Source organism: Hetaerina americana, unplaced genomic scaffold, assembly GCF_022747635.1.
Source record: "Hetaerina americana unplaced genomic scaffold, ioHetAmer1.1.p SCAF_89, whole genome shotgun sequence".
In the NCBI taxonomy this organism is placed as follows: domain Eukaryota; kingdom Metazoa; phylum Arthropoda; class Insecta; order Odonata; family Calopterygidae; genus Hetaerina; species Hetaerina americana.
The window spans coordinates 939,560-957,953 of NW_027287527.1; the positions used below are offsets into that span (position 1 = coordinate 939,560).

An 18,394-nucleotide genomic window follows, 5' to 3' on the forward strand; every position below is an offset into this window, starting at 1 on the left:
TCATAAAATATGATAATTCAAATAATTTTGTTTAACTATCTAATTAAGTTCAAGATTCAGCAAAGTCAAGCCATATAAGTCCCATGCTAGAAAAACATCCTGACATATCCAATGCTTTTCTATAGATGATTGTGGACCCTGACCCCTCCCTCCCCCTGCTGTGTTCTAATGAAATAAAATAGAGGCTATCCAAGTTCAATTCAGTCCCATTGAAGTATTCCAGACCTTCTAGTATAATACATAAATTATTAGGCTCACAAAAGAATGAGTATTTATAACAACAAGAAGCAAGCAAGTTTGTTTTGAACTACGATAACAGAAATCAAAAATAGATTATTTGTTATGACATTGTAAAATATTCACAGATTTCCACGATGAGAATCCATATTATGAGATCCTAAGATCCATATTTTTCTCCAAATATTATATTTTCCATGATTTCAAGGTTAGACCAAAAACATGTTTGTATGCTGGCAACCAAAATCTTAATGTGTCCCTATCCAGTAACCTGCAAAGTATGTTGATCAAGGTGCAGCGTACTTAAGCAGTTGGTGTGATGAAGGACAATTTAAGAAATGAAAGCAATTCATCGCCAGGCACACACATGCATCACTTAACTAAATTTAGCTACCCATTTGAGCATTGCATTTGTGAGGGATTCTTATCCTCATAATTGGTCCACTCATAACCCCACAAAGCTGGGTTGGACTGTGGAACAGTGGGTATATTAGCAGGAGGTAATGCAGTCCTATTAATTTGAGCTAAATTATGCAGTAAAGAAGCATATACATCTGGGTATACATCAGCTAGGTTTCTTCTTTCACATGGGTCGAATTTGATATTGAATAAGCAGTGTTGTACTCTGATATCACATGCAATGGGTGGACCAGAAATATTTTCTGTATCATAGTCTACACTTTTAAGCATTAAATCATCCACTTCACATCTTACTTTAGATTTTTCCCTGAGTGTTAGTATGTGTTCTTCTTGGAGGTGATTTCCAATCAAGTTCATTGCCTTGCTTACTCTGCTATTCAGTATTAGATTCACATCATAACTGTACTTCTCGTCTAAACCTGATGGGCCATACCAGTCATCCCAGGTGCCATTGAATCTAGTAGAAGTACCTGAACCAAAAAATAAGACGTATTAAAATTATTTTCTTTATACATTTCATTAACTAAACTTTTATTGTAAATTCTTCCTGAGAATTAATTTTAAAATTTGTTTTTAAAATGACAAGTGAATCACAGTTATTATTTGGTAAAAGAAATACTGGATAGAGTTCACTGATGAAGCAAAAAAGGAAAATCACAACAAAGTAATGACTTTTTATATGATGAGAATTTACCAACATGCCCACTAACATAAATTGATCTCCTATATACTTGCAGAAATTTTTGGAACTCACACAGTGACGAATTAAAAATACAATTAGGGGTACAAAAAATGCCTTCTCCCCATGAACCACCACCATACTATGGTGGGGAGGTTACTGCACTCTCATGACCCTGCAGGAGTCATTGGAGGGCAAAATACTGCATATTAGGCATGTCAAAGGAGGTGAGCCACTCGATAAGTAGTCTTTGGTCTTACAGCTCAGGGGTTCAGCTGATGAGCTGATGAATCTACTCATCATTAACACAAAACTTTGCAAAAATCTTCACAACTAGTCTTGATCACTGGGCAGGAGAAACTGAAGATACACAGAACAAAGTAAAAGGAGAAGATATTCAAATATTAGATCATTCAAGGGTTAAATACAAAGAAATAAGAAGCGTTACAGGAATAAGAGGCATTTAAAATGAACATAGCATCTTTCTCTAAAACAAAAAAGTAGGGAACAGTGGTGATGATGATTATGGAAAAATAAATTAAGATACAAAATTAAAGCATAAAAAAATATGAAAATCCCAAAATACTGAGGAGTTGCCATTTTCCCAATGCCCTATAGCCATTCATAAATTTTTCCACTGCCTCCTAGTAATCCTTCCTTTCCATCCTCGTTAAAGAATCTACAATCCATTCCCTCATTCATCTTCCCTATTTTATCCTCTTGAACCTCACATTGCCGTTCATTAGTTCTAAATTATGATCTGAATCAGTATCAGAAACTGCACATAGATTAGGCTGTTACTAATTCAGTGCCAAGCCATATTAGTCGAACTGATATCACTCAAGTTCCCAAGCATTTATTTTCCTATGCTTTCCTATTGTGGTGTATAAACCAAGTATTCATTATGATTAAATCATGTACCCTGCAGAAGTCTATCGCTTTCTCCCAGCAGTGATTCCTTCTTCCTAAACATCAGCCCCCTACCACATTCCCATCTCTCCCTTCACCCACAATTACATTCCCAATTCCTATCACTATCAAATGTTTCCTTTCGGTGCACCCATAAATATTGCCTCTGATTCAATACCCTATTTCTTCTTCCCTGATTTATTGTTGGCATACAGGTCTAAATAATTACCAAGTTTGTTGGTTTATCTTTAACTTTCACCAATAATATTTTATCACTCACCTGCTTTATGATCACTATGATTCTTCCTATCTTCTGTTCAATACTAATGCCAACCCTCACTGGCTCTGTTCCCCTCAGCTGTATATTACTCTAAAAGTATTGCTCCAGTAATTCCCACTATCCATCCATGTCCTCTATACTGCCTTAAAACAGCCTCCACATCCCTCTGTATTTCCTCTCTCCCCTCCCAATTTACATGTCCTAATTTCCCTGTTCCAAACAATCCTAACATTCCAATTCCCTATTCTGTTTTGGTCCTCTTCTTTGTTGCTGCAGTCATGTTTGCTTTCAATTCGCAAGAATTTCATGAGATGATTACTATGGAAGCCTTGTCCCTCCTGCCACAGGACAGGACACATAGCCCAGTAGGTTTGGTCCTGTAGTTGCCAAGGCTTATTTCTATACTTGGGTTCATCATCATTTCTTGGGATCATACCTTCCTCAATAGTGTTTTCAACATGATACCAGCACTCAAACGGTCACACCACTGGGGTCAGATGGCTTTAACAGCCACTTTGCTGGTGAACAGATACTGCTCCAACTACCTTTCATCTGGACTAATACAGCACCAACTTTTACTCTTCCACCAATCTAGCATGAGTGAGTATCTAGGTGAGCCTAATAGGAGCAATTATCATTGCTCCTGCCAATACAGCTCTATGGGTCATAGAAATGCACCAACCCTTTCACCTCATCAAGATTATAGCCCATAGGAAGGGACTTGATGCTTACCAATCATTAATTTCCAATCACCTACTCGCAGTGCAGATTCATTTTCATTGGCATCAATGTTCAAAAGTATTTCATTCCTCTCAGATGGTTCATCTTCAGACAAAGCCTTCCACATATTGTAGCCGTCAAGTCCAGGCAAAAGTTTACTGGAGCCATCAATAGCCGAAAGTAATGTAGGTACCCAGTCGGAGATGTGCATCATCTGCTCTGAAACACGTCTCATTCTCTTCAGCAAAGGACTCCAGATCAATGCTGTCCCCCGGACACCTCCTTCCCAAAGAGAAAACTTTACCTGAAACAATAAATGGCACCTCCATGACATGCAACACATGAAGTATATACTACCAAAACTGCTTGGATACTTTTGTGGTGGTTCATTTTCCAAATGTACATATTCTTCTAACATTCATAAGAATTAGTATAAATTAAAAGCATGTTTCATCCAGTTTTAAAATACGGGGCTGAAAATGAATGCACACATTCTTGTAGACCACAAACAAAATGACCTTCAGAAGCACTCCTGGTGGTATGTAAAAGTAAAATTCCCCTACAACATGCATGGAAAGGTTTGAAGTTGTTTCATTCATCCAGTATATTTTGAGAAGCAGAAGTATGACGATGTGTTCTAGTGCTATGTCAACGCTAGTTAAACAGCATGATCTTGTCAAATTTTTAGCTGCAGAATAAGTTACTCCTACAGAGATTCATCCTCGTTTATAGGCTGTTTATGGTGATGATACCGTTGATAGGTCTACTGTAAATTGATGGGTAATAAAATTTTATGGTTGCGAGCCTGGAAAAGCCATAATTTTTAATGAAATTTCTTTTGACTGTGTTTTGGGATGATCTCTGAATTTATATGACCGATTTTCTGGAACGAGGAGCATCGGTAAATTCTTCTCAGTATATACAGACTCTAAAACACCTCTGACATCAAGTTTGTTGTGTTAAAGAGAGCCTGGCACCAATTATCTTGCAACATGACAACACTCGTCCACACAACTCTTGTGCAACTGGAGAGGCTCTGCAAAACCTGAAATTTGAACCGATTCCACACACTCCTAATTCCCCCGATCTTGCACCTTGCCATTTTTATTTTTTTCCTCAACTCAAGAGACACCTCAAGGGTAATCATTACACCTTGGATGATGAGGTGAAGGCAGCTGTCAAGTCCCTGAATTTGAGAAAAGTCAGAAGTTTTTTTCAGTAATGGAATGAAAAAACTTGTTGCATGCTGGGAGAAATGTGTTAGCCTTAATGATGACTATGTTGAAAAATAAATATATATATTTTGAAACTTAAGGATTGTGCTTTAATGTAATTTTTGCCCAATCTTGCTATTTGTTTTTGTTTGTGGTGTACAAGCATGCGAGCAATAGTTTTAAGCCTACCCTCGTATTTTTCAAAACACCCATACATTGGGAGCAATTCCTGTGTGTAAACAAATTGAAATGAATTATTCACCTACCATTTGCCAACATGACTGTGAGACTAATTAAACTTTACCAATTTCAAATCCAAAATATGCTGCACAAAGGGGGGGGCTATAGTTTTCAATGAGGGATAATAGAAGTCAATAGGAAAATGAAGGGGAATCAATGTATTTTTAATGGGTAGGGCAGTAAATTCCTGTTTATTTCATACATTATAATTGAATTTACCACGCAAAAGTATTGATGAAAGTGACCTTACCATGAAATGTATGATGCTGTTATGTCAAAAGCCAACGAATGAGATTTAGTATTAAAACAATTGATCAAACAAAACTGGTAATTTAGAGGGGCCACATGTTTTTTCTAACCATTCTGACCTATGCGCAGTAATTACTGCATTCAGCCAGATTTGTTTACTCACAATATTTATTCATTAGCATACTCATCCTTTCCAACAATATGCTATAAATATCTGATTTTGACTCACAGACTACTAGCACCATCCAAATATATTCAACTAGTTACATAGCAAATTTTTTCAAAGAAAATTTTTATTCACAGAAAAATGGATGTGATTTTCTCGTGTGTTATAAGCCTAATGGTCTGCTTTGTGCTAAATGCCTGATATGCTGCTTTAGTTCATATGTTTGATGTGCTGATATCTGTTATATGTCCAATGTGTTCTGTTTGATGAGGTCTATTGTATGCCTACTTATTGACCAATATAGTTATTATGTTTATTAGTTATTCATGTTCATGAAGAGATCCTCATTAGATCAATATCATGAAAGGAATTCTATACTTACTCCTCTGAGGGGCCAATTAGAAGCCTTATTATTATCCAAACCAGCAGGTGCCCCACCATTGTCTGTTGCTACTAATATGATGGAATTATTTAACATGTCATTTGCTGCTAATCTTTCCACCACCTTTCCAACAGACTCATCAAACCAATGCAACATTGCTAAAAGAAAACATAAGACATCTTTAAGCTCAAATTATACAGTATTTGGACACTAAAAAACAATAATTTACAAAGTGTAATTGCTTGACTAGCAAAAATTAAATATATATACTCCTATTATTCTACACTTACATTGAAACTGCAGTTACATGTGAATTAAAACAATAAAACCACATGACCAACTAACTAACTTTTAAGTTTTCAAAATTAAAGAAAATACAAAAATAAATGAAGTCCTAAAACTCCTTGTATCGATCCTTCCTTTAAGATAATTGATCAGGGTGTCTTCAAAAAGGTCAGAGTTAAAGGACTATACAACCAAGTACTGTCTCCAGGTATCCAAACAACCAGTAGATTGTAATAAATGGCTATTCACGTTTTCTTTAAGCCCAAAATCTGGTATTTCTCAGATTATTTTGGAAGTTATCATTGAGGCCTATTGAAAAGACTAATTGATATTTGGAACATGAATGCATGAAATTTAAGAAAAATACTCAGTGTTTTTCATGTTTTGCCTCATACCACAAGATTACCAACACAATAGTAATTCAGCACATCTATTTACATTGGTATTGATGACGTTTAAAAAGGTTCCAAAGATAGGTACACAGGATCTCTAAATATTTAATATCTATGAATGATTTTTACACTCTGAAATTGTTGCATTATAATGCACATTTCACGGATGACTCCGTTAAAAGTTACTGTTGTGGTATCTCCAGCAGTTTCTTGGCAGTTTTATTTTTACTTTGATTTACCAATGAAAAGTAAGGAGGTACCAGATAAAAGGCATGAAAATTCATGGTGTTTCCACAAAATATCCTCAAAGAATCCTTGCTTAATTTTCGACAAGTGAATCACTCACTAATGTAAGATAATGTAACATGGTCCATTATAGTTCAGGTATAAACAGTAATTTCTCACAGATTAAAAAAAATCACTGAATAAACAACTGGGAGGAGATATGTATTTTGCTCATTTGAGTTTTTTGCTAGAAAGGGGTAATGAGGAGTTGGAAAATTATAATATTCCAGATAAAACGAAGGCACACAGCAGTGAAAAATATTTTTCTTTTCTCAGGACATTGGTCATTTTAAGGTGATAGCTTGTACTCAAGCGGTGTGAAACTACTCATCTAAATCATTAAAATGTATTAATCAATGGCTGAACAGCAAAACTTTTAGCCTCAAAGCTCAAAGGAAGAAATTCATTTCTATGTACTTTCCTTGAATTATCATTTTAACTACAAGTTTTACACTGAAAATAATGTCAGAAATAAAATATTCACACTAAGATTATAATGTTTTTCCATGATAATCATTTCTCTCTTATTTCCTCGATTTCTGATCCTAATCTTTTTCTCCTCAATAATTGGTTTCTGATTAAGCATTTTCTTTGTGGACCATCCATCATTGCTTCACATGTCACTGGTATTGCCATAGTCAGCTCATTTTTGTTTTAATTTCCACAAGGACCTGCAGGTGCGTGTGATGGTCTATGCTAAACACAAACTGGTGTCACAACTATCGGAACATTGACCTCACAAGGAATTCCTGATTAACATTCCCAACAGCATATCAGATTTTCATTCCTGATATCATATTTCTGATTGACCCATAAATTTACAACTTTTCAAAAAAAAATTTGGCCTTTTCCCAATTTTTTGAGAAACTAAATCATGTCTAACTCAGTCCCAACCCTGATTTTAACTTCAACTTGAGCTCCTTTTTTTCAGTTTTTATGCCCTATGAACTAAACACCCAACAGACATCATTAAAAACAAATCAGATTCATGATTCTGAAGGATCTATCAACCCCAGGTTCCACCATTAATCCATTGGAAAACTTTTTTCCCAATCCTTTTCCCCTCAAAATTGAAATTCACAAATAACTTAAGACTGAAACACAAGATGAATTCTGGACAAGTGGCACTCACTAAGATAATCCAGGATGATAGAGTGGCTAACATATTGGCTTCCCAACCAGAGGGACCTGGTTTGAATCCTGGTGGCGGCAGATTTTTTTAGTGATATCCCAATCCTTACTTGAGGTGCTTTGTGGGGAGCACTTTAGGTGAGTACTCCATCTGTCAAATGGGAGGTTTAACTGTGGAACCCTACACACCTATCATTAAGAGTAGGCTAATGCCGACAGTGGGTTTCTCTTCACCTTTCCTCTTTTCCCATCCAACCCTGATGGCACAAATGATTTCAGCTGTCAGACACTTAACCTAGAAATACTAGTAATAAGATAATCCATACACTGACCCAGTCATAGTCATCCTGAAAAGAAAAATAAGCCCAATCTTCCCCATTATTACCCCATTCTCCTTCCCTCCTTCCTCAAGATGAGGTAAATGTGGGAAAGGAAAATGAAATGGGGAACCCCTTGCCTCACTCATAACTATGAGTTCTCATGGCATACATAGTCTGTTTGCCTTGGATAGAGTTTCACATTTGCTTTTTTTATTTTTCTCAGCATGGGTTCAAAAAGACCAGCTGAAAGTGCCACAGAAGATTCTAAAAAGAAAAATAGGAAGGTGCTGCCTTTGCAATATAAGTCTACAATAAAAATATCCTGCTGCATCATTAGCATGGAGCTATAATGTGGATGAATCTATGACAAGAAACCCAAAGGAGGACTGGAACCAATATGAAGAGGAGAATCAAGGAAAACACCAGAAGCAAACTCCTCCTGGGCCCATAGCTATGACATATACTTCTGCGCTTTAAGACATGGAAACATTGCCTTTCTATTTTCATAAAGAAGTGATGCATTGATGTCCCCATGCAGACATATTTTGCCATAGATCTCTTCACAGTTTGACAAGGCATCTAATTTGATTTTAGGAATCCCAATACTATCGTCAACACCACATTTATCAGCAATAATTGGAAGGGCTATCACATCCACTTAAAGAAATTTTCTAATACGATGTGATGACAGAAAATGACCGCAGGGATTGAAGGCGACATCTTTGTAATCCAAAACATCAACAATAGTGTTGAATGATCACACATTGGTAAAGTACACTGTAATCAAGACAATGTATATAATTCATGCATAGTAAATTTCTGCATAAACTTGCAACTTAGGCAAGTAGACCCAGCATTTTTACAAGCAACATTTTGTGAAGGACTGAATTTCTTCCACATAAGTTCATTTTTTGGGATGGCAATTTTGCTGAAAAAAATTGCAGTCAGCATCTTCAGATCAAACATTCTTGATGATGGTTTTTGTCCATCGTACACTCATATCTCATCCAATCTGATGTGCTCTGATTGACCAAAATGTTATTATCCAATTGGTCAATTGAAGTTTTGTTTAAAACACATTCCCTAATAATGAAATGCATGTAATTATATTCTCCATTGAAGTAATTTGGCTTATTGTACATTTCTATGGCATTAACATGATGACAAAAACATGAGGCTTCAACAACATCACTCTGTGATAGCCTTCACAATATACATTTGATGAATTTTTTAGGAAATTCACTAGAATGGTAATATCACCAGATGGTATAGGAATGAGTGCAGCTAAAGCTTATGCCTTCCATTGCATTCAAGAGTAGACTTAGACAAAAATTGGTCTGCATTCAACTTTTGAATGCTTGAGCTCTGAACTGCTAAGTTTAAACAGTAATTCTTTGGAAAGCAGTCACATACATGTACATGAGTTCAGATTTATTTGGGTAAAGGTTTTCATGACTCAAGGAAAAAAGAATAAAGAGAAGCAATAAATTTTACTGTACATAAAATAAGCACAGTAAAAGCTATTAAAGGTGGAATATTCATGAGACAAACTTGTCAAATCCAGAAATGAATAATGATCACCTTGTACGCAAGTAAATTTCCTCCATAAGATGAAATATATCAACCTTCATCTTTGCTTACTTCTTTTTCTTTATCAATTATCATTTCTAGATAACTGATCAGATTATCAATTTGTATAAAACTTTTAAACATCACATTTGCACCAACATTAACTATGTCCAACATTTTTACTCCATTCAGATGAAAAACCAGCTATTCTCATGCATCTCACATATCACGTGATAAGAGCTGATTCCAACTTTGGCGAGTTTTACTGTACATAGGAGTTACACTGTTATCCTTTCCCATATGCAATCAACACGTGCAGTTCAGCTAAATTGGTTGCATAAGACATCAACGGGCAATGTCAAGGTACCTATTTCTATCCAAAATAGCCACTTGACTAGTATTTGAGAATGGCAGATGCTGTAATTTAATAGCCTTCAATTTAAGAAGGCTCATGTTCCAACTAATCCCCAAATGCAGAGCCATTTACTTGATGCATGTACAAACAAGGAATAATAATGTTACTTTAACAGTTTGATATTATATATGTTTAATTACTAACTCCATCTTTCTAAATCTGGTAATATAAAATTAAATAATTCAAGGTTTGTTTAAAAAGTATTGGAAACAATTTTTTTCCTGGCAGCTATGGTAGGTCGTAGCGTGCTAACACTGTGGAGGCTCGATGGTGGGGGGTCTGACCTTCAAACATGTCAATCACCTATGAGTGTTCATTCATGCTAGATTATGTATTTAGTCGACCCCTGTCCAGTGACTTGGTGCGAGTGCAAAACTTTTTTATGCAAACCTCGTATACTAGTTTTAATGATTTTTTTACATCTATCTTTTCAAGCAAATAAGACTGGTGATATACAAGGTCTGTCCAATAAATAAGCAAACTGAGACCATAAAAACTTTGTACATCGATTTTGTCCCCTTCAAAGTACTCTCCATTCGTTCCTATGCACTTATTCCATCTTCTTTTCCACTGTTTAAAGTACCCTTGGAAGTCCTCAGCAGTTAGGCTTTTTAGTTTTCTCATCATTTCTTGCTTTATTGTGTCCACATCTTCCCAGTGATGTCCCCTCATCACATTTTTGAATTTTGAGAATAGGAAAAAGTCGCAGGGGGTGAGGATGGTGATTGAATTTTTTGCCAGAAACTGAAGAACAATCAATGCTGAATGTCCAGGTGCATTGTCATGGTGAAGGATCCATCCATCACCTTACCTCAAATTTGGTCGCACATGACGCACGAGATCTCTCAAACGCTTGAGAACTGTAAGGTAGCACTGGGCATTTATTGCTCGTCCTTCAGGAAGAAATTCATGATGGACAGCACCTTCGACATCAAAGAAAACCAGGAGCATGACTTTGATTTTCAATCGGCTTTTTCTTGATTTTTTGGTTTGATTTGATCCACTTTAAAATGGATGTTTTCTTCAGAGCATTATCACCATAAACTGCTGTCAACATTTCAGTTATTTCTTCATAACTTTTACCGCACTTCACCAAAAAACTTTATGTGAATCCGTTGCTCAGTGGTTTTGCCAATTTCCATTTTCGACAAACAGTAAAACCAAGGACAACAGAAACCGTGTCATGTCAACAATAGTCCGTGTCATAGCCACTAGATTGCGCCAGTTTGCGTATTTATTGGACAGACATCGTATTATTGCTAAACAGCCATGTGGTACTAAAATAATGATTATTAACAACACTAATAAATTAGGAGAAGAAATTTTTCATCAAATAAGTGCAAAGTATAATGATGATGTGTACCACAAAATGCATAACATATTCTCCATCTAGTGTTTTCAATCATGAATGTAGTAATGGCTAGCGCTTACCAGCATATTTTCTTCTCTGGTAGTCCTTTATGTATGAAAATTTCTCCACAGTCTCATCTGGAGCCTGGAGGGGCTTATAATCATTACCAGAATGAACGGCATGGTGGGAAAGGTAAAGGAAGAGTGGCTGATTAAAGCTTTCATCCAAATGCTCAAGTTTCAAATTCTCCAATTTTTTCTTGTGAGTATCAATTACTTTCAAGGCTTCCTCGGTGTACAATTCAGTAGTGTACCTTCCATGGGAATCCCAATCAGGATCCAAACCCCTATGCAAATCCATTCCCCAGATTCCCTAGAAAAGGAAAATGTTTACATTTGTAATGATTCAGTTTGCACACTGTTTTGGTTTAAGGGCAAAAAATCAATCTTTTAGATATTTTAGACATTTAGAACCTGACAAACCCCTTTATACCTGATCTCACAAGGTCACACAAGCCAAGAAAGAAATTAGGATAATCTTTCTAAACCAAGAAAAAAAAATAATGTTATAAAAGCCCAGCCATTTTTATTATGAACATTTTGGGTCTTTTCTTTGCCAAAGGTTTTTTTCAATATTTTCAACAACTCCAAAAATGAGTTAAGATGACACATTATTAGCAAGAAATCCTTGAAGGTATTCTTCCACTGCTCATTGGTAATTTTGGGTAAGAATATGGAAGAAGCATATTGTTTTCTCCTTAAAATCATTTCACATTTTGTTTGCTTGAACAATTGCATAAAAAATTCTTTCCCCAAACCCCTCCCGATATACAATTGAGTTTTGGTTGATTTGTTTAAAATATATGTAATACCAAATTAAATGAAAAATATACACTTCTATCATAAAAGAGATTTTTAACCAAATAAAAATGTATCATTTAACACTTTCTCTGGATGACAATAAATTTCATCAAGGAAAGAAAGCCACCATGATATCATTTTTTCAATTACCTGATAAACTGCAGTGTGGTCATAATAATCCTTTTGACCAGTCCAATGGCCAAAATGAGAATCAAAGCCACGAAACTCTGGAGTGTATTCCTTCTTGAAAAATCCAAGATGCCATTTTCCAACAGCATGGGTGGAATATCCAAGGTCTTTTAAATATTCTGGCAGAAGCCGTTCAGAAAGAGGTAGGCCCCGTGGTTCAGTGTTAAGAAGCACATAATGTTGCATCCCTATTTAGTCAGAGAAACGTAAATATGGATTTATAGAACCTAAATAAAATACATATGTACGTAGGCATCACTTGTGGTAGGAAGTTGTTCCCTGAATGATGAATGCACAGTATATACACATGAAATCATCATAATTTTTAGAGAGTAGAAGGAGCACAATTTTTTATTTCACATGTTTCCAAGAATTGTAAAAAAATTATGCCTAACGTGCAAATAATGATATAAATGTCAAAAGGAAAACTCCCATTTTTCAAACAGTTTTCAGAGTAGCTTAAAATAGTAACATCAATTCTTCCATTATTTCCATCCACAGGTGGATGATGAGGACTTTTAACCATTTCATTGATTTTTAATCTATATTTTTGTGAGTAAGAATTGTATACCAAGAGGAGATCCTTCAAATACACAAAATACTTCATTAACTGATTCCATTACCCAAAATTCAAGCTCATTTATATCAACTGATGAGTCATTATGCTAAAAATTCATCAGATCTTCCCAATAAATGGTGTACATAATCTTACAAAGTATTATTATTAACTTTTCCCATTTTAAAAGTCTATATAAATGTAATTTTCAAAGAATCTTTGTAATTATTAGATTGCAAACAAGGTAAATATATCCAATAACAAATGGAGAAATATATTTCTTGCTAAATTTATCATATCATAATCTTACACTTTATAAGGGAGACAGGAGTGTTGAAAATTTCCAAATATATAAGCTACACTGTCACTAGTTATATGGAGGCAATGACTGTTCATAACTGCTCTAGTCATTGAATATTACTTAGATGATTGAATTCACTACACTAGTTAACTCTTAGCCTAGTTTTCATTTTGAAGTATTAGGTACATTTGCCTTTTTTGAATCACTTGTACATTGCAGGCTGACAAATCCATCTTCAGTGATAGCATTTTTGTTAATAAAATTAAGAATGCAAAGTAACTTTCCACTGTCCTTTATTAGCATACAACCGGTTTCAACACTCAAGCATCATCATCAGGACCTGATGATGACGCTTGAGCCTTGAAACCGGTTGTACGCTAATAAAGGACAGTGGAAAGTTACTTTGTATTCTTAATTTTATTAAAATGAATTTCCACAAGGTTGAGCTGGGAACTATTGAGCATTTTTGTTTCCTGTCCTTGAAAGATCCTTGATAAATCCTTGACATTTCTTAATTTTAAGAGTCTGCTTTTCAATAGCATGGTATTAGAAAGAGTTAAGGACTAATTTATTGTCCGAAGAAAAATAAATGAATCACAGTACTTTAGCATTAAATTCCTTAAATTCTATTTAATCTTCATGTAAATCCATTTTCTCAGCATTTTATTTTATTGTTTGCTTTCTACTGAAACTACTAGGGTAGTTTGAAAGGTTCTCAGAATCACTACCACATATCAGCTCTAGCGCAAGGAGTTTCCTGCATAGTAATAGGTAATCCATTAATAGTAAGTACGTAATGTGTCAGTGCTCTGGGAAGAGATCTGTGGTGCGGACACCTCTCTGTTGTTGTTCCCTTGTGGTGATTTCTGAAGGTGGGAAAAATTGAGATTCAATCATTGATTATCCACTGTGTAAATAAAGGAAGGAAAGCAAAGGATACTCAGGCAGACTTTCAGATCTCTCTGGGGGACTCAGCTCCTTCATATTCAACTGTTACCAAGTGGAAAAATGAGTTATAGTATGGTTGGGACAGCTTAGATAATGATCCACATATTGGTCAGCCAAAATGTGCTACTACCCCAGAAATTATGGCAAAAGTGCATCAAATGGTCATGGAGGATTGCTGACTGGGAGTGCAAGAAATCATTGATGCTGTAGGGATGTTATACCAAATAGCCATACCACATTTTAACTGTGGAATTGGACATGGGAAAAAATCTGTTAGATGGGTTCCATGACTCTAGATGAAGGATCACAAACACATCAGAATGGAGCAACCACTTCAAAAGCAACCGACAAAAATTTTTGCACCAGTTTGTGACCACAAATGAAACTTGGTCCACCACTGTACCCGAGAGATGCAACAGCAGTGGAAATATGTTGATTCACCACCACCAAAGAAATCAAAGGCAATATGGTTAGCCACAAAGGTGATGGCTTCAGCTTTCTGGAATTAGAAAGGGATTCTGCAAATAGATTATCTTCCCACTCAAGAAGATTTCCACATCAGGAAGAAAGTCATCTTTCATCAAGACAATGCATGCCCACACACAAGTGTTGTTGCCATGGGAAAAATATGTGAATTAAGATATGAATTTATGTCACACCCACCTTATTCACCTGATTTAGGTCAATCAGATTTCTATCTTTTCCCCAAGCTCAAGTGGACGGAGATTCACTTCAAACAAAGAACTAACACACATGAAGGAATCTAATTTTCTAGATTGGATCAAGATATTGGAATATTGCTGGACCAACAGCATTAGTGCATGGGGACACTATATTGAAAAATAAAAAAAGTTTCACAGAGGAAAGTCATTTATTTCCATTCCATTCTGAGGACTTTTCTAATTACCCTAGGATTCCACAAAATTCAATTGGTTTTTTTTACTTAAGCAAAATACACTTTGCTGTGTCATTGCACAATTACAATATCCCATTGTTAATTTTGTTCTTTACACTGATCCACAAACAGTGCAAAATGATTGTGATTGATGATGAACCTCGGAAATTTTAAACCTACTGCCACTGAATCATAAATATGTCAAAAATTATACAATGAAATTTACATGTCAATGTGGAATAGGGTGCTATTTCATCAGCCACATTTTTTAACGAAAAATCACACATTTCCAACAACATGCCAGCAAATTAGCTACATGCATGCATGTGAATATAAATATTCAAAAGTTCTCCACAAACCTGTAACATAACCAAAATAAAGCAGGGGCATCAATGGTACCCATTCATCACAAATGATCCAGCTCCACTCTGGAACCCATGATGGAGTTCATGTAAGGGGTGCCACACCAAACCAAGCCTAATGCTCAATTTTATGTACAGCTCCAAACTGATGAGAGGGGCTTCATGTTTGAGAGCAAAATGAGTTTGGTTCAAGTATTGTAATGCAATTGCTTTGGTTCCATGAGGGCAGGTAGAAGACATTTTGAAATAGAATGGATTGATTTTTAATACCAAGAGTAGCCTTTTTGTCACTTTTCCCAGCTGGTCATACAACAAAATTGACGTTTTTTGAGATTGTTTCTAGTTAAACTAAACATATTAAAGCCAACTGAATAATGCATTTCATATGAACTGAACCTCACTTACCTAAATGTATTGGGTATTTTCCAGTCATAAGTGCACTTCTGGATGGAGTACACAAAGACTGGACATAATGATTATTCAAAATTATTCCCCTGTAGGCCAGAGCATCAATATTGGGAGTTGGTATTTGGTTTGAACCATGAAAGCCAACATCATTCCAGCCCTGAAAATATTCACAAAAAAGCACATCCTTAATGGTACTTTGCACAAATGGAGATGTATTTGGATTAATAATTGTACATATTTAATGGTAACTCAAACAGATTTTCTTCAAAAAGAACATGCTTTGCAAAGCCATATTTGGCAAAGGGATGAGCACTGGACCTCCTACCCTGAATTAACTATTGACCAAAGGATCTTGCTTTTAAATCTTGGGTAATATATTTGGACCAGACCACCTAAAATTCAATTGGCACAATTATTTTGACGACAGAACTTTGTGGGAAACCTAACGTTGGCACGAGGACAGGATCTGACCCCCTTACTGTGTGTGAATTTTGCACATTTCAAGTAATTGTTTACTCTGAAGGATTAAAACTGTCAAAAACCATATAGGTGTACAAAGGTTTTATAACTCAAAAGTTGGTTTGATATACAAGAGTAGAGGTCAGCTCATTCTAATGTAAATACTCAGCATCATCAGTGCTTTCAACCTGAATACTGAGTGACTGCAGCCCTCTACTCTTCCCTTTCTAACGGTTATACCCTGATAGGCCTAAGTACTTGCCCCTTGCTTTTCCTTCCAGGGGCTTCCAGTCTGATTTATCTTCCATTGTGCTCATAGCAAATTCATGGTTGAAGGCAAGCCCAATCCCCCTTTCTTGCACTTAATACTGTAAATCCTCCTCATACTCTTCGGTACATTTCCCTATTCCTCACTCTATCAATACATTCAATCCACATAATATCTCCAGGACCAGGTTTGGAGGTTCCAGTTCCTCTCTGATTTGTTAATAAAAGGTCCATCTGCCTGCTTTGTAGTGTCTCACAACTTTGATTAAGTCTTTCATTCATTTCTCTGAATGTATATTAGGTATGTTGTACATCATCCTCCATCACTACATGAGCCAATGACATATATCAAATTGGATGTTTCGACAAAATAGTTTTGAATTTTCCCAGTTCCTACATGTAGCAAACACAAACTGATCGCACAACTGAAATGAAAGTTTATATTATCAGGAATTTTCAATTCCCATTTCACAGTTTCGATTTGGACCTTAAATTCCTGACATTTTTTAAAAAAATGTCTCCTCTTTTCCCCATCATTTGGCAAATTTTTAAATTAAATGAACAATTTCAGTGTTTTTCTCTATTTCCTGATTTTCCTAACTGAGTGACCACCCTGAAACACTATCGACTGCAAAAATTACACTTCCCAGGTATACCATTAGTTTCTTTCCCTTATGCCATTTCTGGTGACCCAAAAAGATCTGTCGCCCAGAGATTTGAACAGTTTTACTTAAACTGAAGGAGGGAAAAGGCATCATCTAAAACAAGTTCTAAGCCACCAGTCAGGAGCCAAACACTCTACAAACTAGGCTACATTTCTATCCACCCATCAGTTTATATGATGGAATTAGAGGAAATATTTTCTATTAACACGAACCAAAATGAGAAATAAATTAGAACAGGTCACCTACTAAGGAAGTATTTTAGAAGAGGGTGGGCAGTGATCAGTAAGGACATTTACAAAAGAATTTCAAGAGGCAAAATTATTTTTACAAATAGGAGTGATTGGATGGAATCTTCCAAGTAGAGTTGAAGAAAATAATAGAGTAAACTCTAGTATGGAAAATAGTTATGTCTGGCTCAGAAACTAGGATGTTGAGGGAATGAGATTATAACTAATATTTGGAAGTTTGAGAGCTATTAGTGTGCAGAAGAAAGGGAGTAATAAAATGGTTAACAAGGGACCCAAAGAAGTTCTAAGCAGTGGGGAGAAGAGAGGTAGCTGCGGCAAGATATTTGGAGAAGATAGGATGTGGTTTCAGGAGACACTAAGAGGTAATGGGATGCCGTGGAGAGTAATGCTGGGAGATGGAAGATTGCTCGGAAAGCAAGGTAAACGGAGGAAAAGAATAGACATTTTGGATGGAATGAAGTGATGTAGAATGTATGAGGGGTTAGAGATTGAATTATTGTAATATGTAGCATGGGAATTAAGAAAGTAATGGCTTAGAAGCATGGCAGTGACTAATGCTTGGGAATATCAAAAACTGACTCTAATCTTGTGGACCGCAACAAATAGTAATAATACTTACTAAATCATCAGCCAGAATGATTATAATGTGGGGATGACTAGATACATCTTGGGCATAATTTCCATATGCTATGTAACATAGAACAATGTAAAGCTGTAAGTATAGTATTAAGCCCATTTCAAAGATTTATGACAGACTGAGCACTAGAGCCACAAAAGGTTTCTGAAATAAAAGAAAATATTTTGTTATACCTTATTAAAATAATATTAGAAAGATTTATCCTAAGCATGAATTGATTAGAAAAGATAAACAAAATAATTTATGTTCTCAGATTCCAATATTTGTTATAACATCTTGAGTAACATCATTGCATTTTTAAATATTTGTATGCTGCTTCATATCCTACTGAATAAAAATGTTGAGAAGTAATTAA

General features: G+C 35.6%; 1 protein-coding gene across 1 annotated transcript; it reads right to left on the reverse strand.

The window, feature by feature from the left end:
* Window positions 1-627: 627 nt before the first annotated feature.
* LOC139698574 (arylsulfatase B-like) lies at window positions 628-18,138 on the reverse strand. The gene is made up of 7 exons (XM_071597413.1): window positions 18,022-18,138; window positions 15,761-15,920; window positions 12,255-12,481; window positions 11,325-11,616; window positions 5,497-5,654; window positions 3,258-3,549; window positions 628-1,127 (listed from the first exon to the last, which is right to left on the reverse strand). Exons 1-7 carry the CDS (start codon window positions 18,136-18,138, stop codon window positions 628-630), a joined length of 1,746 nt encoding a protein of 581 aa, XP_071453514.1.
* Between the last annotated feature and the right edge of the window lie 256 nt (window positions 18,139-18,394).